Consider the following 27,537-nt stretch of genomic DNA (forward strand, 5'->3'; position numbering starts at 1 on the left):
TTGCTACAACTTATTTAGGGATGCACTGAATTGATCTCCTTAAAGATTATTTTCACAAAAACAGAAAATACATGCAAACATGATTTTATTTTTTTTGATGACTTTTATTTTTAGATTCTATTACAATGTGTAAGTCTCAAGTATAACTACAATATAATTTATGACAAACAAACATTTTGAGCATTCATAGATGTATGAAATTTGTAAAGAATTCTATGTAAACAGCACTAGTATATTCATGGCTATTCACTGAATTTTATGAAGCAGTTTTTGATTATTTTCCTCAAGAATATAACATAATAAACCGCAGATATTAACAGAAATTGATGGCCTCTATACATAGGTCCTAAACCCAAGCCAATTACTTGGGCATTCTAATTTAGCTGGCCCTTTTTCATCACTCCCATTAACATTTCTCTGAAATTGCTATTTAGAACTGCTTTATTTACATATGCATTTTCTCTTAACTCTTTTTAACAAAGCTATTAAAATTCTATAAAATCATGCTGAACATTTTGGGTTGAGGTTTTCAACAATCAGCGTTTAGAAACAGCCCACAAATCACATATCTTTTGCAAACTATGTAACAGTCAAAACGGTAAAGTGAGATTCTCCCACTTTTATTCAAATTGTATGAATGGATTTGTGTTCAAATCTGTTCACTTCAGTTTTATTCCAATTTAAATTTTAGTGTAACTGCCATTCTGTATCATTAGGTTAAATGAGTTCAATGATTGTGTGACTTAAATATTAGCATGACAGTGCTTTCTGAGGGTGGTATCTTATAATCAGTACCAAACAGTAATCTACATGAAAAGAGAAGTCGAATTTTCCTTCAAGCTTGTACTGTATTAAATGACCTCTTGGTTCCAAATATTATTAGTAATTGATAAAAAGTCACAACAAGACATTCCTGGGAAAACATACATATACAAAACCTAAGCATGTTATATTAAAAAAAAATTATAGTTCAGCATGAAATAGGTTCAGCATGAAATAGAAGTGTGACTTTGTTTTTCTTTTTTTGAAACGCTAAGAAGAAATTGTGTTGAGGAACCAGTTGCCAATATTTTCTTCACATAAAAATCAGGCAATGTAAAAACATTAGTAGTAAATCACACATAAACCTACCCACTATACATCTTTTCACACTGTATTATATAAATATGCAAAGTGCAGTTATATTTATATGGATTTAAAATGATGAGGATAAACTGCATTCAAATTTAAGGTAATATTAATTTCTTAATTTAATGTATTAAAATATCTTACAAATGTAATATATTTTGTATGGTTCTCTAATTAAATTGTCAAAACCTATTTTCAACAGACTTAGCAGGGATGTGATGCAATGCTCTACATAGTCTAGGAAAACACTGCATGGTATCTTATATATTAAATAAAAAAGAGGCTCAAATAATGTAAGATGAGTGATTGAACTTAGGTGTAAAGAATCTTTGGCCCTAGGTTTAATTTCATATGTGCCTTAGGACAAATGTCTAGACGTGATAATCTCCTTCACAGATGTTGAAAACATCCTAGATAGGAAGTTCTGTGGAAATGTCGCTTTCTTTGTTTTTATCTGTCTTTCTCATTTCTGTGTTTCTTTGCCTCTCTGCCTCTCATTCTCTACCTATACTTCTTCATCTCTATAGGTATGCTTAAATCTCCTTTACTTTTAACTAGCCAGAACAACAAAAAAATTGCTTTAAGTACTTAATATAGAAATATATTTATGTTCTTTTTTCATTTAAGAAAGCAAATGAATGAAATATTGTTGTATATATTTGCTTTGAAAACTCCCACAAAATCTTCTAAATAAAATTCTTTCTACTTATGTAACTTGATTTTTGTGTGTGCACGAATAACTCGATAGAAGAAATATCTCACATTTCTGGAATAAACTCATAAAAAATACATCGTGGCTGTTTCTTTTCAAGCCACTATTAACAAGGATTTTTAAAAAACTAGATTCATAATCCTTGGTAGAAGGACAACAGCTAAACCAAAATGAATGTGTGCTTGGTAAACTATAAGCTCAGGATATGTTATTGATTGATACATAATATACCTCATAGTCATAGAATTTTATGGAGAAAGTGACATCTTTCTCATTTTGTAGATGAAAGCATAAAAGTTCAAGAGGATGAATGCTATTTCATCCTTTTCACACACAAGTCTGTGTTGAAAGCATGCCATGTATTAGGACTTGAAAGCTTGCCATACACACTTAGGATGGTATGCAGGAGACACAGTAAATACTGTGCCCAAGACACTATCTGCTCAAACATGTTCCATGGTATCAAATATCTATCTGCATATCTGGAAGCACTCCACTGAAGAGAAATATCAACTTTGCCTAGTGCTAAAGAATGATTCAACAATACTGAATCAGAAAGCAGAAAACTGTGACAAAAATGACTAAGATTTGGGTCATTATTGGTATTTTGGGGCAGCACAGTCCAGTGTTACATTGTATACATAAAAGTGAATAAAGCTTTCTTCAGTTGCTTCTTTTCTCAATTACCATCATTTTTTTCTTTCGAGGAATGTGATACGTACTTAAAATAATTTTTCATATTCCAAAGTTATTGTATGAACAAAGAAGGATATAGAAAAAGGCAGTCTGTGAAGCACAATACTCTAAAGGTAACTCTTATCCTAGTTGGTATATGAGTCAAGATGAATAAAAAGCATTTGTTGAACTGACTAGCCTACATGTTTTTAATCCCACGGCATTTAATAGGCACATATAAATCGGTTTTGATGCAATATGAATAAATTTAAGCACCTCAAAATATAGAATGACCACTGTAGATGGATAAAAGAGTCTTGCCCCCTAGTAATAACAAGATGTTTTAACTAAACAGTCATTACCAGTATTCATTCCTTCTATCAGGGCACGTCATTGCAAAGCCAAGGGAAAATAACTTTTGCAGATATCCAAATGATAGATATTTGCGCGCACGCGCACGTGTGTGTATTTGCATGGGAAACATGAATATTTACAGTCCTGTGAAAAGATGACAAGGCAGATGTGAACATTTTCTACATGGTCTTCTGATTTATTAAAAGTAAATAAAATTAAATCACCTTTGTTTGCTGTAATCAATAATCCCTGTACAGTTACTCTTAAGAATTCTTATAGATTCATTTACCAATGCAAAAATAGCCACTGCTAATGCTGCTCACCTATGTTAGAGAATCAGAGCTAGCGACTGCACTGACTTTGAGACTATTTTGATAAAAAGAGTTTTGGCATAGACCTCCTTAAAAGAGTCTTATTAACACAAATATATCACCTTCACAGGCTGTAAACAACATATCAAAAGTGAAGCTCTATTTTTTGCCTTCCTTGCCATCTTTTCCTTTGTCTTCCTTTTCTGTTTTGTCTTTTTCATATTTCTCTTTGTCTGGTTTTGTTACACTATCATATGAAGGTGGAGAGATGGTGGATGGAGTTCCATCTGTTTTTTCTGGACTTGAGTTCTCATTAACGTTATCAAAAACCATATCTTCTTTATTGGGCAAATCATCATCTCTGTCACCATCTTTTATGTATATACTTGATATGTTTTTGACATTTTGCCGTAAGCGATAACGTCTGTAAGCACGCTGAATGACAGTAGCAGACACATCTTCCTGTTTTCGTTTTAGTGTAGTTGTGATGGGTTCATAGGACACTTTAGAAGGATTTGCAGACATGAACCTGTCTTCCATCTGTGAACGAAGAGAGTCCATCTCTCCACTTTCACCCAAAACACGCTTTGTAAAAGCAAATAAGATGTCGAGACAATGGATCCGGTCCCCACTGACCATGGGCAGATCCATGGCAATGAGCTGGACTTTGTTTGGTTTTGCTATGAGAAGAGGAGGATCCAGGGCAGCTGCAAAATCAGAGAGTTTGCTATACTCTATAAATTGGGTGGCATCAGGGTCAAACTTCTCCCAAACCTCATAGAACATCTCAAAGTCATCCTCACTCAGCGGCTCCGTACTTTCTTCAGTGGCAACACTGAAGTTCTCCAGGATGACAGCGATGTACATGTTCACCACGACCAGAAATGATATGATGATGTAACTGACAAAATAGAATATCCCCACAGATGGGTTCCCACAGTCTCCTTCAACTGAGCTTCCAGGATGAACTTTTCTGGGGTCACAATCAGGTGGTGCACTGTTGAGAATAGGTGCTAGCAATCCATCCCAGCCAGCAGAGGTGGTAATCTGGAACAGGCAGATCATGCTGTTGCCAAAGGTCTCAAAGTTGAACATGTCATTAATTCCAGCTTCCTTTTTAACATAGGCAAAGTTGGACATTCCGAAGATGGCGTAGATGAACATGACCAGAAAGAGCAGAAGGCCGATGTTAAACAACGCAGGAAGGGACATCATCAAAGCAAAGAGCAGCGTGCGGATCCCCTTGGCCCCTTTGATCAGACGCAGGATTCGGCCAATCCTGGCAAGACGGATCACTCGAAACAGGGTAGGGGACACAAAATACCTTTCTATCAAATCTGCTAGAAACATACCTGGTGAAGAGGGAAGGAATACAAAGAAAATACTTAAATATCCAAGCTACAGAAAATCATGACTCTAAATAGTTTTATGTGCCATCTTACCTCTTATGATTTCAGGATTGTCATTTTACATTGAAAGCAATTTCATAACAACCCAAGGATCAAGCAATCTCACAGGAAAATGGTTAGAATTACTACTGTGAAATTTTCTCTCCCTTAGTAAGTTTGTAGATCTTATTTTTTTTCCTCTACAACAATTTTTTTAATTGTAAGGGTAGAAAAATTAATGCTACACAGTAAAATGCTAAAAAGAAAATATAAATCACCTGAAACCATTTACTACCAACCATTTACTACTGTTAATATTTTATTGAGGATCACTTCATTTTTCTATGCAAGCACACAAACATTTACAAATGTAATCATGATACAGGAGTTTTTTTATGTCATCTGTTTTAGCTACTTCATCATATGTTATGGACATATTTTCATATAAATGACAACAGAATAGTTCCTTATAGTTGTATAATGTTCTGTCAAAATAACCATATATTGAAGAATTTTATGTGGTTTCCAATTGTTTTGGCTGAGACAAATATCCGAGCAGCTATATTTTCTTTTAGTTGCATGGGCATATTTTGATAATAAAAGAAGGTAGGTCAAACAGTATATTTAAAATTTTGTTATATATTGCAAATCTATCTCCAGAAAGTTCGTACAAATTAACACTCCTAATGATAGTCTATGAAAGTGTTCACACTCCACATGCTCACCGATGTTGTCATTTTTCTTTATAATTTTACCAAAAAAACCTTTGTGATGTTTAAAACATCTCATTATTGTAGTTTATTTGCATTTCTTTTGGGAAAAAATAATCCAAATTTTTTAAATTATTTATTGGACATTTTGTATGCTTGTTGACTATTTTCAACTTTCTCTTTTTGGCCTAGTCTAGTCCTTTGCTCATTTTTCTACTGGGAGATTTACTATTTTCTTACTGATTTATGAGGACTACTTTTCTATTACAAGTGCTAATCCTTCGTTGGCCTTAAATGTTACATTAACAATAGCTCTTTTTGTCTTTCAACTTTTTTAAAAAAAATTTGGTAGTGGTAGTGAGTTTTCCTTCATAGAATATTTTGATTTTTATGTAGTCATATCTATTATTTTTTCTTCATGGAGTCAAGTTTGTCATGAATAGAAAGGACTATTCATGCTCATGGTTATAAATCTATTTCTACTAGAATCCATTTTTTTAATACATTAATTTTTACACATCAATTAATAAATCTTGATCCATGAGATCTTTTAACTGAGTAACTTAGTAATTCTCTATATATTTATGTTTAATTTTGGATTATTCATTTGAATCCATTGAGCTTTTTAGTAAACACTGTTTTACTTCATCAATGTAATAATCATCTTAATATCTAGCAATGTAAGTCACCCCTCATTACTCTAATTTTTCTTCCAGGTGAATTTTAGAATCATTAGATTTATATCACCAATTTATTATCCCCACTACACAAAAAGATGCTCATATTCTCATTGGGATAACACTGGAATTATAGATTAATCTATTAAAAAAATGGTCATGATTACCGGGAGACCCTTCTTATCCAAGTACAAGAAAAGCCTTTCAATTATTTAAACCTTCTTTTGTTTCTGTTAGTTTTCCTCATAGAAGCATTATACATTTCTTGTTAAAGTTGTTACTAGGTATTTTACTTTATTTTTATTGGAATTGTGAATGAAATTTTTCTTTAGGCATATTTTCTAATTTTTTGCTCCACATATAAAACAATTATTAACATTGGTACGTACAATTTAAAATTTGCACCTTCTGAATTCTAATTGAATCCATATTTTTCAGTTGATTCTCTTGCATTTTTAGAGTGCCATAATAAGATCTGAAAATGAAAATTTGCTCCATTGTTCAAATATATGTACCTCTCTGTTTCTTATTTAATTGTATCAGCCAACATTGTTACAAATAGAGGTGATAGAGGGACACTCTTTTCTTCTTCCTAAGTTAACTGGAATGCTTCCATCATTTTGCTTGTTGTTAGTATGTGATTCCTATCTAAATTTTAATTTGTTTTTTATATATTAACTTTAATGTCACCTCTGGTAATAATACTCCTTTTTCAAAAATTGATTTTGAATCCCGATTCTAACTTATACTCCTCAATATGGCAGTTTTAGGTTATGTGACTTTTAACCTTTCCTGTCCTGCCTGTTTCAGCATCTCTAAATTGAGTTTACATTAAATAATCTCTACAATCTCTGTCTAAAATTCATAATTATGAAAATAAATGCAATCCCAAACTAATGGGCAAGGCAAGTACAAATAATAAAAAAACAAGAGGATAGAAAAAACAGCTATGAAATGAGAGGAAGTATAAAATCAAATACTGTGATTCACAGATATGACTGGGGTTGGTTGAGAAATGATTACAAACTTGACAAGTATGAAGCCATAAGAAATGAAGCTGGCATTTTTTCAGACCTTAACTTTTCACTTTGAGTTCAGGAATAATTTTCACAAAGAGTCACCGATATTCTGGCTAGTTATATTATCATTAATCAAAGGATAGCTCTCATATGTGTAAAAACAGGAAGTGATTTCAGATTCTACATTGGTCTTCTAAGACATACCTACCTATAGACCCAGTTGCTATCTTTGTGAAGGGTAATCTTGGAAATTAAATATCAAGGAGTTTTATGTGCTTCCAACAAACAGAATATGTGTGGCTTTGAGGCTTGTTGTGTGAACCTAGGAATTCTGACACAGAGGTATTTGGTTTTTTTTTAGTTTTGTTTTTAAGGTTCCTTCACTCTTTCAGTGTTACTAACTTACTCAAAAGTAAGTTTACATTCAAGAATTCATAAACTTCTCTGAGTATGTGTGATGTTTAGTTTGATTCAAAATGGAAATCTGATTAATAAATGGTCTTACCTACAATGGAGAGAATCACAACCACAAAATCAAAAATGTTCCATCCTACAGTGAAGTAGTAGCATCTGAGGGAGATCAGTTTCAGCACACATTCTCCAGTGAAAAGGATAACAAAAACCACATTGATCCAATATAAAACTTCAGTCATGTATGCACTTTGTCCCTCTTTTTCTACCATCATGGTTACCATGTTGAGGCAGATAAGAACCATGATGGCGATATCAAAAGCTTGGTTTGTTACTAGGTCAAATATACATCCTTGGAATTTGTTCTGCAAATAAACAAAAATAATAGGAAATGTACAGTAAATTTTGCAAGTAGTATCCATAAATCATTACATTAGTAAAACAATTTTTTTCAGGTATCAGTCTTCAAAACTTGCATAAATTATCCCTGGTCATAGGTTCTTGCTTTGTACAACAAATATTATTAAATCTTAGAGCGCATGAAAACTTTTTGTTGCTGTTGACTTTCAGTATACCAAGTCTTCAGCGAGCCTTGTAAACTAACATTTGCTTTTAAGCATATCCACCCCTAGTATGTTATATAGGAGTTTCCAGGATCACAAGGTAAGTTTTACTAAGAAAACCTCAGTTCTACTACCTAGAGTATTTCAAGGTAATAAGATGACATCTCTAAATTTCTACTTGTCACGTTATTTTGACTAATGTGTTGGCACTGTCTTGTACTGATATTACTGCTATAATATCAGATCTATATTTTCCTATCTCTTCCATGTATAGAATATACATTTCCAAACATACCCATACTTAACACATCACCTTTCTTGTCAGTCTCACTGATAGTATTATGCTTTCCAGGAAACCCAATTTCAAAATCACTTTATTAGTTGCATAGGCAAGTTTTAAGGCAATGTATTCAAAGTCAAGTAGTGTACTGAAAAAATTAAATACCAGAGCTTTAAATTCATACATTATGATTCAGTAGGGTCTGGGTGAAACCTGGCCATGTGTCCATTTAAAAAGTGCTGGGGGGCTTCCCTGGTGGCGCAGTGGTTGGGAGTCCGCCTGCCGATGCAGGGGACACGGGTTCGTGCCCCAGTCCGGGAAGATCCCACATGCCGCGGAGCGGCTGGTCCTGTGAGAAAAAGTTATGGGTAATCCTCATGTAGCCAGCTGGTACTAAGTGGATTCCCATCTTTAAGACACTCTGTCTGCAGCCATGACTTTTGGTAAGGTGTGTTATGTTGAATAGAAACTGAAAAACATGTAATGCATTTAAAATTATTTTAATTGTTAGAGGAATACAAACTATTCTTTAACTGCTAAGACTCACTATTTACATCTGAGCCTATTCTGGTCTTTGACCCTATGGTAAGATAAAGTTTAGATTCATGCCCAGTCCAACTGCTTCTCTGGCTATTTGTTGTAATATCAAAGATCTACAAGGTTAGTTTCACCTGACTGATAGACAGCCATCATTACATCATAAAGCCATCAAGAAAATCAAATTTCAGTCAAAAGTACATTTTATTTTGATTCTCTACAGGCCATTTGTACTAATAGTAAGTTGCATAGCTAAGGTAGAGATAAAAGCATATATAATTATTTTTCATTTTTATAGAAAAAGAAATTATATGAAGGCATATTACGAGCTGTGATAGTGTTCAAAATACATATGTTCAGTTTTATAAGAATTTTTCTTCAAAATATTAAAATATATGCATTCCTGTTTAAGAAATAATTATATATTAAAGATGAACTGAAAATAATTTAAAAATTTACATGCTAAATATAATTTTTTTTTTTTTTTACCCCCGGACGAGGTATTGGCTTTTGTGGTTTCTTGGACCCCAGCTTTTTCATTGCATTATAATATTTCTTCTGTTCTTCTGTCATAAAGATATCTTGACCTCCAAGGTAAAGAAATAAAAAATAAATCTAGTTAAAACCAGAATCATTGTCTAGATCTTCCTACAGATCATTATTCAGGTTAAAAATGTATTCATATAGAAATGAAATGTTTTCTCGCTTCAGTAGCACATATATTAAAATTGGAACCATACAGAGATTAGCATGGCTCCTGGTCTAGGATGACATGCAAATCTGTGAAGTGTTCCGTAGTTTTGGTGACAGATGGTAACAGACGGTAACTAGGCTTTTATGGTAATCATTTCACAATGTATGCAAATATCAAATCATTATGTTGTATACCTGGAACTAATATACTGTTGTATATAAATTACACTTCAATTTAAAGAAATGAAATGCCTTTTATTATGTGCAAGGTAGCTATAAATCAAACCTGTCTTAAAGGATTACCTACGTGTAGGCACATGACTCTCCGTACATAATGCAGTATGCATAATACATAAAATATATGGATTACATGCAATAATGATTGGCTCAATTATCTTTTAGTAGTCTAACCTGCTATCTCATTTTATCTGTTACTTGTCTCACCAGGCATTTCATTGCTAAATAACAAATATATCAGTAGTGAATGATAATTTGGCTAACGTTTACTTATTAGCCATACTGACTCATAAATTAAGAGTAGGGAGTAGGGGCCAAAAGTGGTAGCTAAAATAGTATTATTTTTACATTCACTTGTATTCATTTTAATATATCATATTCCCTTAGCAGAATAAATGAATATACTATATACATGTATAGCACATATCCATAAATACTGTATATACACACACACACATATATTTGGTATACATATAATAAATTTATTTATTAAAAAAAAAACTCTTTAGTTACCTCTTTAATTCCAAGCAAGAAATTTCAACATAAACACTTTATTGGGTGTAAACATTACATGTAATAGAGTTTTAGATGTTGAGAAAATTACAATAATCCAGGGTTTCTGACTTGAAGGATTTTCTAATTGAATATACAACATTTAAGATTCAACAGTAAATAAACTAACATCTAAATAAAGTTTTTGTTCCTTTCTACACTGTATAAGTCTAAATCTCACAAAGGAGGCCTAGAAGCTTTGCCTATTCTTTTAAACTGTTAATTTCTTAAAATTATCTATAATTTATACAGATTCATGCATACTCCTCATCGGTCCACAATATAAACTTTTTAGTTATGGCATAAATTAGTACAATCCATGTAATTAGGAATTTATTTTGGGGAATTTACAGTTCTGAAATCCTTACTTAACTTGTAGGTTCCTGGAGCTAAGGTGATCTGTTTATGGTTTCCCTTTGGTTTTCCTGGATTGCATTTTCTTATCAAATACCTAACGATAACCAGGCTTCCCTTTCTGTCTTATGTGTTTTAATTTACATCTCCTCTAATTGATACGTAGTCTTTGTGCAATTTTGGCATTCATCCGATCTATTGATGCGTGAGAGAGAACTTTCATGCCAATGTTAAGAGAAGCCCAGACCCTTTATTCCTCAGTGATGAGGGCTGAATATCACAGCAGGTCAAGAACTCACAAGAAGCTAGGAAAACACTGGGAAGATAACTCTGAATTAGAGGTAAAAACCAAAGTAGCAGGTTTTGTCTTCCCTTGATGATACCCTGGTTGTCAACATAATGAAGGATGGGATGAAGCTAAGAGGAGATTACAGAATGCTCCAGTAGAGAAACTTGTGTTGTGATTTTATTTAACTGTAGCTTATATAGACCTTGTAAAATGAATCCCGTTAAAAGCTAGGTGGCAGACATTCTGTAAGTCAGGCTGGTCTTTACACTCTGTCAAGGCTGTTATTACATAGTAGTTAAGAAGATCCCAGTTCTGGTGTAAGATCATCTTCGTTCAATCCCCATCTCTGTTGCCCTTGGGCAAGTTTTTTCATCTCTTTAAGGTTATATCATCTCATCATTACAAGAGTAACTACCTCATTGGTTTGTTGTGAGGATCAATTAAGATACTGTATTTCAAACACTCAGTAATTATTTATAACTTCCATTGTTGTTATTAACCTTCCAGTTATAGTTACTGAAAAGGGTTGATGTTACTTAGAATTTACTCATATGTACCCAGGTCTGTACTAGTCATTTGTGTAAATACATTGCATACATTTCCCTTTTATAACTTGAACTCATTAATAACTTATGTTCTAATTTTCAGAAGTATATTTTCTGATGAACTATTAAAACCCAATTATCACATGGATTTGTTAAAGATGAAAACAGTGTGTATAAGAATGATGGATGGCTGGCAAACTAGTAAAGTGGGGCTGGTGATTAGAAAGAGGTATGGGAATTTGGCAGGGTCCTAAACTGAGACCAAAGTGTTGAACTTAAAAAGCATTAAGAGGCAACATTGCATTGTGGAAAAAACAGGCTTTACAGTCAAAAAGAACTTTGGATCCTGACCACCAGTGACCTACTACTTGATTTGAAACAAGTTGTTTATCTTCTCTAGGCCTTGGTTTATACACTTGTGTAAAGATACAACTTTCATTTGTTTGTTCTATGGATTAGATGAATTCATATAGAGGCCTCTAGCAGGAGACCTCCTCTGTAGTAGATTATTAATTGACGTGATGGTCCTGTCTTCTTTCATTCTCTTAGTAGGTTGGAAAGAAACCCTAAACCATTCAGAAAGGGTCAGAAGATAAAAGCAGCTTAGAATGCAAATGAAACACTGGAAGAATGGTAGGGGATAACTGTAGCTGTCATTGCTTTGAAATTAGTAACTTTTGCCTGACGTTACTGGTAATGGTGTCTAACCAACCCATCTTCCTGCAGTGGCAATTCTTGTTGTAAGAATAACATTCAAGCAAGGGGATCAAAGCAATTAGGGCTGTGGCTGTCCTGTCATGCCATACTGCTCTTTCTAGATACACCTATAATTTATTCTATACAGGGAATGCTGGAGAACCATATGTATGTGCTTATATATCACATATACACCTATAAAATGACTAAAGCAGGAAAAATAAATTGGAAATTAGGGTATAATTTGTGAAATTATTTTCAAGATTAATTATTAATTATTCAAGATCCTCTGCCTAAAGGCATGAATATATGATAATGCTAGCTAAGTTTGACTGTCAGATATAAAATGTAAGAATGGAACATGGAATTTTAAAAATTCTTTGAAAAATAAACACCTGTATTTGGAAATATAAGCATAAATAACATTTAATATTTTACTACATTTTCCTTCACCTGAGAATAGTCAATCACGGCCACTAATGACATTTCACTGCATGCACACCTGTCTTTTCTTAGATGCTAAGCCAGTACCTGAAATCACTTCCTCCTGGTATTCCAGCACTCACCCTTCAAAGGTCTCTTTTTCCTGTGGGTGGTGCTACAGCCACAGTAACTCTGTTAACTTTGAGAAAACTGAGACTTCTTAGACATTTTTTTCTCCTGCAAATCACAAACAACACTGTAGATCCTACCCCCTAAAATCTCTTAACTGAATGAATCCCCTATTCTCTATTGCTGCAAATGACTAATTTGGAGAATTAAGTGTGGTCTAGGTGGCAGGTAAAGCAGGGTCTGACCTAGTCTTTGGTCTCTCCCCAGTCATTCTCTGCATCATTGTTAGGTTAAATTTTTAATTAAAGCTGAGTTTTCATAATCTCTGGGAAAAGAGACCCTGGAGTTAGATGCATGACGAAGCTACTTCTTAGCTATTAGACCATGTGCAAGTCACACAACCCCTCTGAAAGGTGAAGTGGGGATACTGTGCCCTGTAGACTTATAAAATGTGACAAAGATTACCGTGTAAAGTACTTTACACACGATCAGACATGTCATCAAATCTTAATAGATGTCTATGTCCTGCTTATACGTTCTTCCGTACTCAAAATACCTCAATGACACATCAGATCCTACTGAAAAATATCTAACATGACTTTTCAGATCTGCTCTCAAGCAAATAAAGACCTCATCTTTTCTATTTCTCTTCTCAACACTCCATCCAAAGTGGATGGACTGGTATTTCTCCTGCACTGCACCCCCTTTGCCAGCATGGTGCATGTGCTCACACACTTCTCTGACCCTTCATGTGGCTTACTTATCCTTCTGCCTGCCCGGCGGCCATGGCTCACGGGCCCAGCCGCTCCGCGGCATGCGGGACCCTCCCGGACCGGGGCACGAACCCGTGTCCCCTGCATCGGCAGGCGGACTCTCAACCACTGCGCCACCAGGGAAGCCCGCTTTGGGCCTTTTCATCCATTTTCCAAGGCCTGCTCAATTGTCACATATATCATAAAACTTTCTATAGCTGTATCTAGTTTTACTCTGACTGCCCATTTACATTTTTTGTTGTTAGTTGTCTTACTGCATTTATCACTATGTCATATTATAGTATTTGGGGGTACAGCATAGGAAAGGGCCTAAGTAATATACAAGGTACATGGGATCAACTACTGACTATTAAAACCCTAACACTTAACCAGATGCATAATCGTGGGTAAGTCACTCAAAATCTCTGTGCCTTTCCTCATTTATCAGACAAAGTCTATAATAATAATTCCTCTCATGGTTGATGTTAAGGATTAAACTGTGTCCAACCCCCTTCCCCACCCCGCCAAAAAAAAAAGGAGATATGTTGAAGTCCTAACCCCTCGTACCTCAGAAAGACCTTATTTGGAAATAGTGTCATTGAAGATGTAATTAAAATAAGGTCATACTGGAGTAGGGTGGGCCCTTAATCCAATATGACTGGTGCCCCTATAAGGAGAGGAGAGAGACAGAAAGAGAGAGAACGTCATGTGACCACAGAGGCTGAGACTGAAGTTACGCTGCCATAAGCCAAGGAATACTTGAGCTACCAGAAGCTGGAAGATGCAAAGAAGGATCCTCCTCTAGAGACTGAGGGAAGCATGGCCCTACCAAAACTTTGATTTTGGACTTCTAGCTTCCAGAACTGTGAAAGAATCAACTTCTGATGTTCGAAACCACCCAGTGTGTGGTACTTTGCTATGGCAGCCCTAAGACTGATACAGTTGATGTGAACATTAATGAAACAAAAATCTCATCGTGTCTGACTTGCAAATCTTAACTTTAATTACCTGTGTCATTTCTTCTGCTATAATAAACTCCTTGAGCTCAGGAAAGTATCTTCTGTTGTTCTCTTTAAGTACCAGCCCAATACATACCACACAGAACAGTGGCTCAGAAGAGAATACAGTAACTACTTATGAAACGTGTTTTGAGTAAATAATTAGTTCATTGAATTTTCTTAATCAATCCTCTACAGGGAACATTGGAAAATAAAACTGAATAGTTGATGTATTTCTTAAAAATAACTATGACTTAGGAGATGATTATTTTCTGTGCAGAGATGAATGAGATTAAGCATATCCATCATTGTATAGTAACCAATTACTTGGAAAATTAATGAAATTCTAATGAACTAATTACTAACTGACATCAAATTAAATTTCACATTGTATTTTTGGGAAAATAATTGTTCATTTCTTTCAGTGCAATGACAAAAACTTGAAATACTTATCTTCTTTTTCTGTTGGTTGAAGTTATCTATGATGACCCCAATGAACAAGTTCAAGGTGAAGAATGACCCAAAGATGATGAAGATGACAAAATAAATATACATATAGAGGCTGTATTCATATATGGGCTGCTTGTCTACCTATAAAATTAACAAAAGTTAGCAGTATGTTGACAATAAAATTCATCATTTTCTTTTTCACATGGTTTGACAAGGTAATTCAAACAGTGCTATCCTAGGTAAACGTGGTTTTTTAGAAGCCATAGCGCTGTCAAGGTTCAACATAATCATTCTTAAAAATTTATTCAACACTAAATAAATATTTATTACATGCTTACTATGAATATAATCTTCAAATTACTACAAAGGGCTTATCCACTGTAGTACTTATTCTCAGATTGTAGGACAATTTAGTAAGTAAAGGACCTAATGCATAATTTTTATTTCCAGAAAAAAATAGTAAAAGAGATGATATCACACTTATATAAATCTTTTTTTTTTCATTTGATTACAGCAATGTCTTCTGTGGCTTTTGTGACAATATGAAATAGTCGGCAGTCTTCAAACTTCCTTAGGGCGTGACTAATTTCGCATAAACTCTTTCAAGGAACTTTAAAATATAAAAGCAGTAAAAACTATGAATAAAATATGTTATTTCCTTTTTATTTTGATAAACAAATATTTACTGAGCACTTATTATTGCCAGGCTGTGCTAAGCGCTCTACTTAACATTTTCTAGTTGGATCCTCACTCAGAACAATCCCATGAGGTAGGTGGTGAATTATTTTCTTTTCACAGATCAATAAACAGGCTCAGAGAGATAAAGTAATTTGCTCAAAGTCATATGCAAGCTTGTCTGATACAGTACAGCCAAAATTTAAGCCAAGCTCTGTTTCCAAATGCTGCACAGGTAACCACTAGGGTACCACCAGGTAGGTGTTCTTCAGTGTGTGTGCACATACCAAGGGCTCCTTAGAGCTGCTGTTTGAAAACAGCCTAACTAAACTATGGAACTTTTCAAAATTGTAGAGTTTAGTGTTATGTTTACCAATACTTACGTTAACAGAATCAACTGCTGCATACATAATATCCATCCATCCTTTAAATGTTGCCTGTAAATATAAAATTTACAGAATCTGAACCTCATACTTTAAAATAGTCACAAGTGAGTTTAGTGTGTTTAATGTTACAGCATTTATTAAGTAATACTAAATTAGTGAGTTTTACTATACAGTCATCCCTCGGTATCTGCAGGGGATTGGTTCCAGGGCCCCCCTGAAGATACCAAAATCTGCCCATGCTCAAGTCCCTTGCATTAGGCAGATGCGAACCCACGGATAAGGAGAGCCCACTATATTTCAAAATACCAATTTAACATAAGATGCTGTGTCAAGGGAAAAAAGCGGAGGGACACATCACAAAGTCATATCCTAAATCTGACTCCTAGTTAATTATTGCCAGGTTGTCACAACTGCCTGTGAGTTTTGTACATGAACTTTTATTTTTTCCAGAGTGTGGAGGAGAATTTTATGAATAACAAAGGAAACAATTTTTCTCCATATCTTAAGGATTCTCCATACCAGTGGGAAGTCCTTCTCATTTCCCTGTAGTGTAAAAGTGCAGTCCAAAACATGACTATTCGTTTTTGGACGCAGTATTCAGATGGCACAATGGCAGGGGGTCAGGTGACTCCAAAAAGGTGGATTAATAACTCTAAAATGCAACAGAACCCATGTTCTGTTTTCATGTTTATAGGCACATGTTCTAAAAAGACCAACTCTATTTTTAAAGTCACAAAGCACTTTATCTTTAATTTTTAGTTAATAATTATATAAATAATGACAGCTCCTCCATCCAGTGTGCACCAAAATGTCAAGCATTCATAAAAGGGGTCACTTACAACTTGAAGCAGAGACAGGTAACCAAGTCCAACATTATCAAAGTTCACTTTCAGGTTCTTCCATCGCACATTTTGACTAACATTCATAAGAGCAAAACACTCAGAACGATTTTCAACTTCACTTGTAGGAAACGGTGACCCATCTGTGGTGTTAACACACTGATAGAACTTGCCAGCAAACAAATTTACTCCCATGATGCTAAATATTAGCCAGAATATAAGACACACAAGTAGCACATTCATGATGGAAGGGATTGCACCTATGAGTGCATTCACGACCACCTAGCATTCAAAAGAAAGAAGAGAATGATTAGGATTAGTATGAATGTTAAATGGGCAACATTAATGAAACACAATACAGAATTAAAGAAGTTAGAAAAGCCACCCTTACATGTTTAAGACATAAATCAACCAACCAACACGTACTTATTGAATGCCTACTGTGTGCTCATCAGGACAAAATAAGACAGGAGCCCCTCGATCAATGAGTTTACAAAAGTACATGAGGATCACACAGTGAAACTATTAGCAACAATACAGAACAAATCACTAAGATTATATGACAGCTTAAATAAATGAAAAAAATAAATAAAAAGAATAAACCAAAAACCTGATATATGTAAGGTGAAGTCATAAAATCTGCATGCTCTAGAAAAGAAAGAAATTTATAAATTTAAACAATTAAAATAAGTAAAATGTACATTTAAAGGTTCATAGTCCTAGAATTACCAGTGCTAAAATTCTCCCATATAGAGAAACTACTAGTACATATAAGCTGGAGTTAAGATTGAGAATCTTTTCATGGTTTGAATGCTGTAGATTTAACTGGTTCTGCTAGTTGTGTGATATGTAAACATAATTAAGACCTTGAGACCTCTGTTTCCTCATCTACAGAATGAGAGCAATCTTTTCAAATTTATTATTCTAACTCTAAAAACACTTTATACATAAGCCCTTGGCTAAATATAGATAGTGCTGGCCTCAATTAAAACAAAAAATGCAGAATAGTTTATCTTTAATACTCCCTTTATTTCTGCTTTTCAGCATTTCCACTACTATTGATCACCAGCGCCTCTTGCCACCCAGTGCGCCTTCCTGGCGACCACTGTAGCATTTATCACCCTCCAGATTTTCTTAATTACCTCATCTTTCCAAACTTACTATCTTCTTACAGTTGACCTCTACTCTGAATTTGAGTGCAAAGGTGTTAAAGAATAACTTGTTAAGTAAAGAGTACACGCTCCCTTTTTTTTTGCAATGTACCAAGCAGGACCCCTGACTACTTTTGAGATTGTCTAGAGCAGGAGTTGTCAAACATTTTCTTAAATATTTTTAGGTTTTGCGGATTATATGATTTCTGTTACCACTATTCCATTCTGCCATTGCAGCGATAGATTATATATAAACAAATGGGCATGGCTGTGATCCAATGAAACTTCCTTTACAAAACAGGCAACCAGCCTGTAGGCTTTGGTTGTTGACACTTGGTCAAGAACAACAGTTATTACCCTGGGGTTCATGGGTAGACATGGACCTATAGAGGTTCCATGGGGGCATGAAATCATATGAAGAACATTATTATGGGTATGCTTTCTTTACGGAGAAATGATTTCTACTTTTATGAGATTCTTACAATGTACATGACCCCCAAAGGGTTAGGAAGAACAGAATTAGAGAGTAGAATTCCAAGTGGTCAGCTCTCATTCAAGCCTACATTTTCATCCTCATTTCCTGCTACCCTCCCACTATGCTTATAACCTAGGCACGCTGATTCTTATAGTCACTGCTCAAACACACCTTGGCTAGTCAACTCTGTCCTCTACCAAGTTGCATCTCTGCCTGGAATGCCCACCTGCCTGTGACTTGGGGCCCATTCTTTCAGTCATGGCTGCGAGGTCACCTCCATATGAAGCCCCTCCCAGACCTCCCCAAGCAGCCACTTTCATCTGTACTCCCGTAGCACTGTGTGCTTACTGTTTTATAGCAGATGTCACAGAATAACTACTATTCCCCTCTCTATCTCTCCGTGACCACTGTCCTGACTCACTCTTGGGGGACTGGGGTCTATTTACCATTGTACTCTTTTTATAGTACAAAATTTGACACATAGTTTTGGTGCCAAAAGAATGTGTGTAATGATGAGTCTCTGAGGGAGATGGATACATATCGTTCTGATGAGAAGCCATTTGGCAAAGTCAGTAAGTTCAAAAACCTCAAGCCTTTTTAAAGGAAGCTAACTACAAAATGCCTCCAATCATATTTCATTTATTCTTTAATATGACCCTGCAATTTGAAGAAACATCCCTGTTTCGCATGGCTAATAAATGTAACTAAGTAGACATACTTGTCCCTCCAAATATATTAAAACATTCTCCTGCATCCAATTCACCTGTATATTAGATAAACAACAGAGAGCAAACAGGGTCAAATAATGGAGTGGCTTAATCACTGAGGGATGTATTAATATCTTGATGGGGAAAGTATATTACTTGATCATGAGAATGTAGTACATGCTCTGCTTGAGTCCAGGGATCAGTCCTAAGTTCTGAATAGATCGCAACATTCTACTAATGCTCAAAAAGAAAAATTAATGTCAACTCCAATACTACCGTTCTGTATAAAATGAAACTTGTAATTTCAATTCTTACATGACCAAAAGTACTTGACTTTTACTTATGAAAAAAGATCTTTCTATAATCATGATCTTTCATATATTTACATGGGGGCCAACATACACCAGATACACTAACAAGTAGAGGTTACAGTAATAATTAGGTTACAGTCATAATGTAATGAAGATCTGCTAGACTAAAACACATCTAACATTCATTCACCTGCGGCTTCAGATTTCTGAGCCCCATTCCAGAGTTTATTACTCAGTATATCTGGGGTGGAACCTGGGAATTTGCATTTCTAGTAAGTTTTCAGATGATGCTGACCACATTTAAGAGATGCAGTAGGCAAATTGTTCAGAGACTACAGTTAGAGAGGCAGTCGGATACATGAATAAGTACGATGCAATATAATGAGGATGTTATGTGTCTGAACATATAGGGAGGATGCTCAATTATACCTGGTGGTGGACAGACAAGGCACATTTAAACTGAGGCTTAAAGGATGAGTAGGTATTTACTATATTGATGAGTTAGGGTTGAGACAGGGCAGGGAGAAACATTCCTGGCCAAGAGAACGGAGGCAAGAGAAAGCAGGAATATATCTGGAGAAGAAGAAATTCAAGGAGAGAAGCAACAAATGAGGATATAGACTTATTAGAGAAAATAAAGAATGGATTTTATGAAGAAGTTGCTGGTTTAATACAGCCCTAAAGCTAAGTTGCTGGTAGTCATTATTTATCTCACCTTGTTTGTTTCTGCAAAATGAATCTCTTTTCAGGTACTATGCTGCCTACTGCAAATTAAGTAAAATCAGAGCTTTAGTTTTCTCAAATATAATTTGGAGCTATTTCCACTTTCACTGAGCCATGTATTTAAAGAATGAAATTAAAAGTGATGCCTGATGCTACTTCACTTCTCTGTCTTTTCTCATGCCCCACTCCCAGGGTAGTTCCTTAAAAAAATGTTTGAGCACCTGATAAAGGCAAGTCCTTCGTGACTTATATATGAGAGATGCTGTCAGGACTAAGAGTGTCCCCTTCACCTGAGTTTCCTAGCATAGGAAAGATTGTCATTTAGGAAGGGAAAAGTCACTTATTTGAATCACTGCCTCACAATATAATATGGAGGCATTACTGTATTTGATTTAGTCTTTGTTAAACAATAGGCACCGAAATACCGCATGTATATGCACATGTATACACACTTATATACATAAACAGCCCATATATACGTATATGCACATGTGTGTAAATATAAACAGTCCATAATTCCTACATACCCATTTTTTCATATTTTATACTCCATTAAGAAATATGAATATTATGTTAGAAGTTTAGTATTTTCTTACCCTCATTCCTTCAAATCTAGATAAAGCTCTCAGAGGTCTTAAAGCTCTAAGTGTCCGAAGGGATTTAATGGGGCCAAGGTCTGAGTAGCCAAGAGTGTTTGCAACCAAAGTAACCAAAGAAACCTAAAAAAGAAGAAAAATTTCATTAATCATTTCAATTTAATAATAAAGCATGAAGAGAAAAAGTCAATTTCAAAGATCACTAAGAGCAGTTCAACAAGAACAATATGATTTTATACATAAAGTTATCTACTTATTGTCTAAAAATTGGATAAGATAGATGCTTTTTAAAGGAAATAGATTTAAAGGAAAGTTAACCTAAATAAGATGAAATGATAGAAGGAAAGTAAGTTATTTCTTATATCTGAATAAAACAATCACACATGCTTTTCACACTTTTGTAGTCAACGGTTTTGTACTTGCTTATTAATCCTGAACATTTAATTAAAGCAACTATCAAAATTTCAATTGGAATAAAGCCTAGGGCATAATGAAGTGTGTGATTCTGAAGCTAAGTTAAAAGAGTGTGGCAATCACTCAACCAAATCTAAGTCCCAGTATAGACCTTTTTCAAAAGCACTCTGAAGACTTATGACTTTGAGATGAGGCAATTCCCCAGAAGATTATTCTGACCTACAGTTTCTCAGAATTGGCACCAAGGATCTTCCTATCAATAATTAGTGGGAGAAAAATCTCAATTGTATTGAAGATAGCACACAAGTAGGTGATCTCACTGGCTTCCCAATCAACATAGACATGCAAGAACTTCGTCATGTTAGACGGACCCTCCACAATCACCATAACCAGTATCCAACAGAAATTTGTGTTCTTATCGTAAGTTATCGCAGAAGAAAGAACATGGACAGAAGTAAAATCAATACATGTTTTGGTAAGGAGCAAGGAGCTCTTCAATGACCCAAGATCTGGATCGGTAAATGTATTCAGTTTTTGAAGAAGTTCCATTTAAAATATCCATCGTTTCACACTGCGTGCAGCAGGAGGCAATGCCTAAGAACAATGTCTGCAATGCAGTTCATTGGAATTAACTAATGACTGAAAGATTGACGTTTTCCAGGGAAGATTAGAAGCAACTGGAGAGTCAAGTTCCTTATGTTTAACTATTGAAGGAGTAGAAAAATTTATTGCTTGCAAGTTCATTACTGCTGCTATCAGAAACACAGTGAACTAATTTTTGAATCAGGATGTGTTGAAGTGTTTTGCTCTCATACAGTTACTTCTAAATGTCTCACTAAATGTAACATAACTCTTTGTTTTTAGGTCCTCATGCTATGTATTCAGAATTACTAACTAATCCTCAGTATCACTCTTCAATTCACCCAGTCATTCAGGTCCATTATTTCCCACTTAAGTATGCTTTAAAAAATGTGTATTTTTTAATCAGAATAATAAATATTCCTTTTTAATCAGAAAAAAATAAAGGTTTAAAATGTCTATTATAATTTGAATAACCCCTAAGGAAATGGTTAACCTGATCGCCAAACCATTGTTAAATGAGTGTTATTATATTGAATATATGTAGTCTGTAACTGAGAACATATGTATATGCATATATTTATTTATCTATTTACGTATACATGGGTATGTGCATGATATATGCCCCTACTGATGAATAATGCTCAATCTAGTAAGTTTCAACTAATCAGGAAGCTTGCAGAAATCAAACAAATCTATCCTCTGGATATCAAATCAAAAGAGTATCAAATCAGGTTCTGAAACCTGAATATGTACCAGAATCATCTGGAGAGCTTATTATAAGAATTTTCTGGGCCCCAACACCAGAGTTTCTGATTTAGTAGCACTTGAGTGGGACCTGAGAATTTGTATCTATAACAAGTTCCCACCCACATGTGCCAATGCTGTTGGTTCAGGGATTACACTCTGAGAGCAACTGTGCCAGATAAATTTCTCAATTTTTGAGAAATAAAACAAATCTGAGTTCCTCCCCAAAATCCACATGCCTAGATTTGCACCTCTATCAGCAAGAAAACTGAGTGGAGTTTTGCTCTCTCTGTTGCATTATGAAAACATTATATATATATGATTATATGTGTTGTGTGTGTGTGTATATATATATATATACACACACACACATATATATATAATTTATTTAGTTAGTTTTTTCAAAATGTTAAATATTTCAAATGAAGCTATATAACTTCCCTGAATTCTGCATATTACATGCCCCTAAATATTGAGAAGCACTACTTCAGATTTTCAAATACAAAAAAATTTCATTATTAAATAGCCATATCTCTTTCTTAACTAAAAATAAATTCAACTCTACTTGTAAACTGTTTTTTAATCTGAGAGATGAAAAGAACACTGACAATATTTTTACAAGTTTCTGAATATCATATATTTTATAATTTTTAAAAGATGCAATCATATTTACAGGTTAAGAGAAAAGAAATAATCTACATTCCTTCTATTATTTCTTCTTATTTTGGTTAGCCTTTCTTTAAAACTATTGTATTACAAAAGTGTTCATCTTACCATTCATTTTTCTAGGCACTAACTATGTAACGTATATGAAAAAAAGGTGAATCAAATAATAATCAAACATGAAATCATTAAGTATCAAAAATTAAATATCTCATAGAGGAAGTCTGAGAGAACATAGGAGATATAACGTATAGCTATGCCTGCCTTGGAAAAAAAAATTTTTTTGCATTATCACCTATCTAAATATGATAATATTTAACATTAGTGCAGGTTTTTGAGAACACTTATTTGTAAGAATAAATCCCCTTTTAAAATTTACTCAAAAGTACCTACATCGACAATTAAGAAATCCAGCCAACACCAGGCATTGGTGAAATAGGTTTTATAACCATATGCTATCCATTTTAGAAGCATTTCCAGAATAAAGATGTAAGTGAATATCTTGTCAGCATACTCCAGGATAATCTTAATGGTCTTTTTCTTTTCAATATATATATCTTCAAAAGCCTGTGAAAATAATATTCAGATTTAAATTTGGTACAACTTAAAGCTTATGATTCATGACAAAAACAGGAAATGAAATTCTGATAGAGACCACTGAGATATAATACTATTACAGGCCAGCTGTCTTTCTTCTGGTTTACAGTTACTGTGTAACACTGAGTTCTAGCCTTTGCACCAGTGCAGGGGGCTGATCAACAGAGGTCAAGAGAAAGAGAGTACAAAAGAATGAAATTATTTGGGGCTTCCCTGGTGGCGCAGTGTTTGGGAGTCCGCCTGCCGATGCAGGGGACGTGGGTTCATGCCCCGGTCTGGGAGGATCCCACGTGTCGCGGAGTGGCTGGGCCCATGGGCCATGGCCGCTGAGCCTGCGCGTCCGGAGCCTGTGCTCCGCAACGGGAGAGGCCGCAACAGTGAGAGGCCCGCGGGATCCCACGTGTCGCGGAGTGGCTGGGCCCATGAGCCATGGCCGCTGAGCCTGCGCGTCCGGAGCCTGTGCTCCCTCAAGGGGAGAGGCCCGCGTACGGCAAAAAAAAAAAAAAAAAAAGAAATTATTTATAGTCCCCTAAAAGAACTGTGTTTTCTGACACATTCAGGGATTTCCACTCATCTGACTCCCCTTTTATCCTCCTTCAAATTAGGTAAGTCCTAGTAATTTAAGACATGATTCCAGGGTCAGCCCCTTTTATAAATCTCTCTAACCCTGCACTCTACTTCGACACAGAAGTAGGATTTAAGCCCTCTCCTTCAGCTCTTATGTGCTTGCACATTCCCAGTGCCTAGCAATGTGTCAAGAACACAGCAGGAAAGGTTTGCTAAATGAATGAATGCAGTAGCTTAATAGGGCTATAGAACACAGAAGATGGTTTCTTCCTTTGAATTTTGCACCAATACTTTAACATTCATTAAAGGTTTCAGCTCTACAAATCACTGTTATATTTATTCCATCAATGCGACATCTTTTAACACTTTCCAAGAAATTTTAGTAAGTGATAGACGATGATACTGTATTCATAGCCACAAGGCCTGTGGGAAATAATTTGAATGGACTTAAAGAACTGATCTCACTGAAGCCACTGAAAATGACTGCTGACCTAAACAGGTCTAAAGTATTAGATTCTTCTCTTTCAAGTTTAAACAATATTCACTTTGTTGGAGAAAATGAAAGCAAAAGGATCTGTATCCTTGGTGGTAACACTGGACTACCTGTCCATAGTCATGGGCTTGTGCCATTCTTATTCTTCTTATTCCAAGTTCTTATATCAGTACTTTAAAAATTATCCTTAGCACTTTTGGAGAAATGTAATCCTCAGTATTGAAGAAAACAGAGAAGTTGGAACAGAGAGAATGGACAGTTCCATGAAGATGCTGAGAGAAGGTTCTAGCAGCTAGCAGAGGTTCTGAAAGACAATGGAACTGAAAGGCAAGAACCGAAGTCTAGCCCTCAGGACTCTTCTGCTTCCCTTCTCTGAGTTCTGGAGGAATCGGGCAAGCTACCTAAACAAACTCTGGCAATGCCTCAGTCCTTGAAATGCGAAGACAAGGAAGGGGCTTGATCACAAAGAAGAGTACACCTTGCTCCAACCAGTGCCAGAGCCTGAAGCAGGATTCTGCCTGCAGGGATCCTACCTTCTAGAACTAATCTTGTGGATGAGGAAACAAAGAGGCAAGGAGGTCACTGTGTGAGCTGCGCCAAATCTGAGGCATAGGCCTCCCTATTACTTATTTCGGTCACCACTCATTTGTTTCTCCCCTTTCTGAGGACCCACAACACAGTGAAAAGATACTGTGGCTTTGAATTTAGACTTCAGTTATACCTCTGCCATTTACTAGCTTTGGGACATTAGCAACTTTTAAAACTCTGCCCCCAGCTTTCTCATTGGTAAAATGAGCAAAATACTGTAATGTCACAAGATGTTTGAAAATTAAAGAAGAAAACCTATGTAAAGATCTTGAAACACAATAAATATGTACTCAGTTGGAGCTATTACTTTTTATTTATTTTTATTATTAATTAAGGTATTATTCATTAAGTAAGGTATTTAAAAAATCTAGCTCAGTTAGCAAACTCCCTGAGTGAAAACACCAGTTTCTTGAAATACATTTCCCTTTTCTTCCTTATATGATTCATTTGAATTTCAGTTTTGAGAATGCCCCTCCCGCAAAATGTCATCTTTCTTTTTATACATTTTGAACAAGGGATTATTCTAACCTTTTCTTTAATTTTTGGTAATCTCCTTTCTAAAAGTCTCAGTCACATATGTGACTCAACATGACTCATCAACTTCCTCAGTTATTAGGAATACAAGAAAATGTAGATGTTATCAAGACTCCTACTTGCATTCCACCAGATAAACAGAGCAGCATTTTTCTTATTACATCTTCTGTTTTCGGACAGGAAATCTGTTGGCAGAGGCAGTGCACTGTGCGCCCTGAGCATCTCTGCATGTTCCTGTTGGGTAGGCCAAGAACCCAAGGCCCTGACTGCTCCTTATCCAGGTCCTTTTTTAGGGTTGTTTTGCAACAAGCAACCTTGAGGGATGAGGTAGCGTCTTCTTCTGGAACAAAGAGCAAGTCTGCTTATTGCTTGCTATAAAAGGATGGGTTCCCTAAGCTCAGTGCTTCTCAGCTGTGATGCTAACACCCTGTATGTGCACTGTTCATTTTAGTCCCTGTTATGCCCTCACTGGACTTGGGGACAAAGGGAACCAACACCCATATGCTAAAGTTCATGCTCCTTTCTATGCCATGAGTAACAAAGTCCTTTGTCCCTGACTCAGAAGCCTCCCATCTTCCACCAGCATCCATGAAACAGTAACAGGTTAACTTTCGTAAGTGAAATCAAATCCCAGATCCATAAACCCGTCTAAGAGGAAACTTACAAAGTTCTTGAGTATTCTGTTTTTAGTAAAATGGAATGTCCAGTGGTATCTTTAGCTGGAACTGGGCTTTTCTAACGGCTCATCTATATTCGTGTCAGCAGGAGAGAAAAACAAACAAGAAAAGGCTCAGGGAACTTCTGACTCTCCCAGATCCCTCTCAAACCTCAGAGAAGACACTTGGCACAAGTACAAGAATGACAGACCTAACCCGTTCTCACCCTAAAACTACAGTCTATTTTCCCTTATGCAAGATGCTTCATAAGCTGACACTGCCTATCTTTGTCACAGTATCTCTGGTCACCACCCACCTGCCTGGATTTGCTCTTCCTCCTCTAACACCTTCTATAGTGTGGCAACTGTAAATTTCCTGAATGTCTCATGCTATTTTATGCTTCATTCCCCTCAGGCCACCTTCCTGGCTGGAAAATTCCTATTCATCTTTCTAGATCTTGCAAAACATCATCTACCGTTCTGAAATCCCAAGCAGACAACTCCTTCCTGCTCCAGAGCTTAATCATGCATATACTTCACTTACAAACATATCCCAACTCTGTATCACTTGTACCTCTCACTTCCCTAATGCTCTCTGAGCTCCTTGAGAAAAGTACCTGGATCTTATCCAACTTTGCATTCAGGGCAGCAAGAATATAATGCCAGGCATGGAGTAAATATTTACTGAGTTAACTAAAATTTTGTCCTTGGGACTGATCAGAGGGATTAATTTTTAAGTAAAACCATTTGCCATGATATTTTTATCTTCAACTCATCTATTAAAAATAATGACTTAGGGCTTCCCTGGTGGCGCAGTGGTTGACAGTCCGCCTACCGATGCAGGGGACGCGGGTTCGTGCCCCGGTCCGGGAAGATCCCATGTACCGCGGAGTGGCTGGGCCCGTGAGCCATGGCCGCTGAGCCTGCGCGTCCGGGGCCTGTGCTCCGCAACGG

At 35.7% G+C, this 27,537-nt stretch overlaps 1 protein-coding gene and 1 non-coding gene across 2 annotated transcripts in view; one reads left to right on the forward strand and one right to left on the reverse strand.

Annotated features, from left to right (window-relative positions):
* Positions 1-367: 367 nt before the first annotated feature.
* The window catches only part of SCN9A (sodium voltage-gated channel alpha subunit 9), a 157,904-nt gene continuing 130,734 nt past the window's right edge, over positions 368-27,537 (reverse strand). Inside the window, exons 20-27 of the mRNA XM_024122208.2 lie at positions 23,543-23,716; positions 20,747-20,869; positions 16,784-17,065; positions 15,942-15,995; positions 14,887-15,024; positions 9,255-9,359; positions 7,480-7,750; positions 368-4,532 (exon numbers count right to left, since the gene is read on the reverse strand). Coding sequence (XP_023977976.1) covers positions 3,340-4,532; positions 7,480-7,750; positions 9,255-9,359; positions 14,887-15,024; positions 15,942-15,995; positions 16,784-17,065; positions 20,747-20,869; positions 23,543-23,716 — 2,340 coding nt within the window. The 3' untranslated portion in view covers positions 368-3,339. The remainder of the gene's footprint in view (positions 4,533-7,479; positions 7,751-9,254; positions 9,360-14,886; positions 15,025-15,941; positions 15,996-16,783; positions 17,066-20,746; positions 20,870-23,542; positions 23,717-27,537) is intronic.
* Positions 9,462-9,567, forward strand: LOC112064583 (U6 spliceosomal RNA). Its single transcript, XR_002891546.1, has one exon. It is a non-coding gene; the product is annotated as a U6 spliceosomal RNA (small nuclear RNA).

Source organism: Physeter macrocephalus, chromosome 2, assembly GCF_002837175.3.
Source record: "Physeter macrocephalus isolate SW-GA chromosome 2, ASM283717v5, whole genome shotgun sequence".
Classification (NCBI taxonomy): Eukaryota; Metazoa; Chordata; class Mammalia; order Artiodactyla; family Physeteridae; genus Physeter; species Physeter macrocephalus.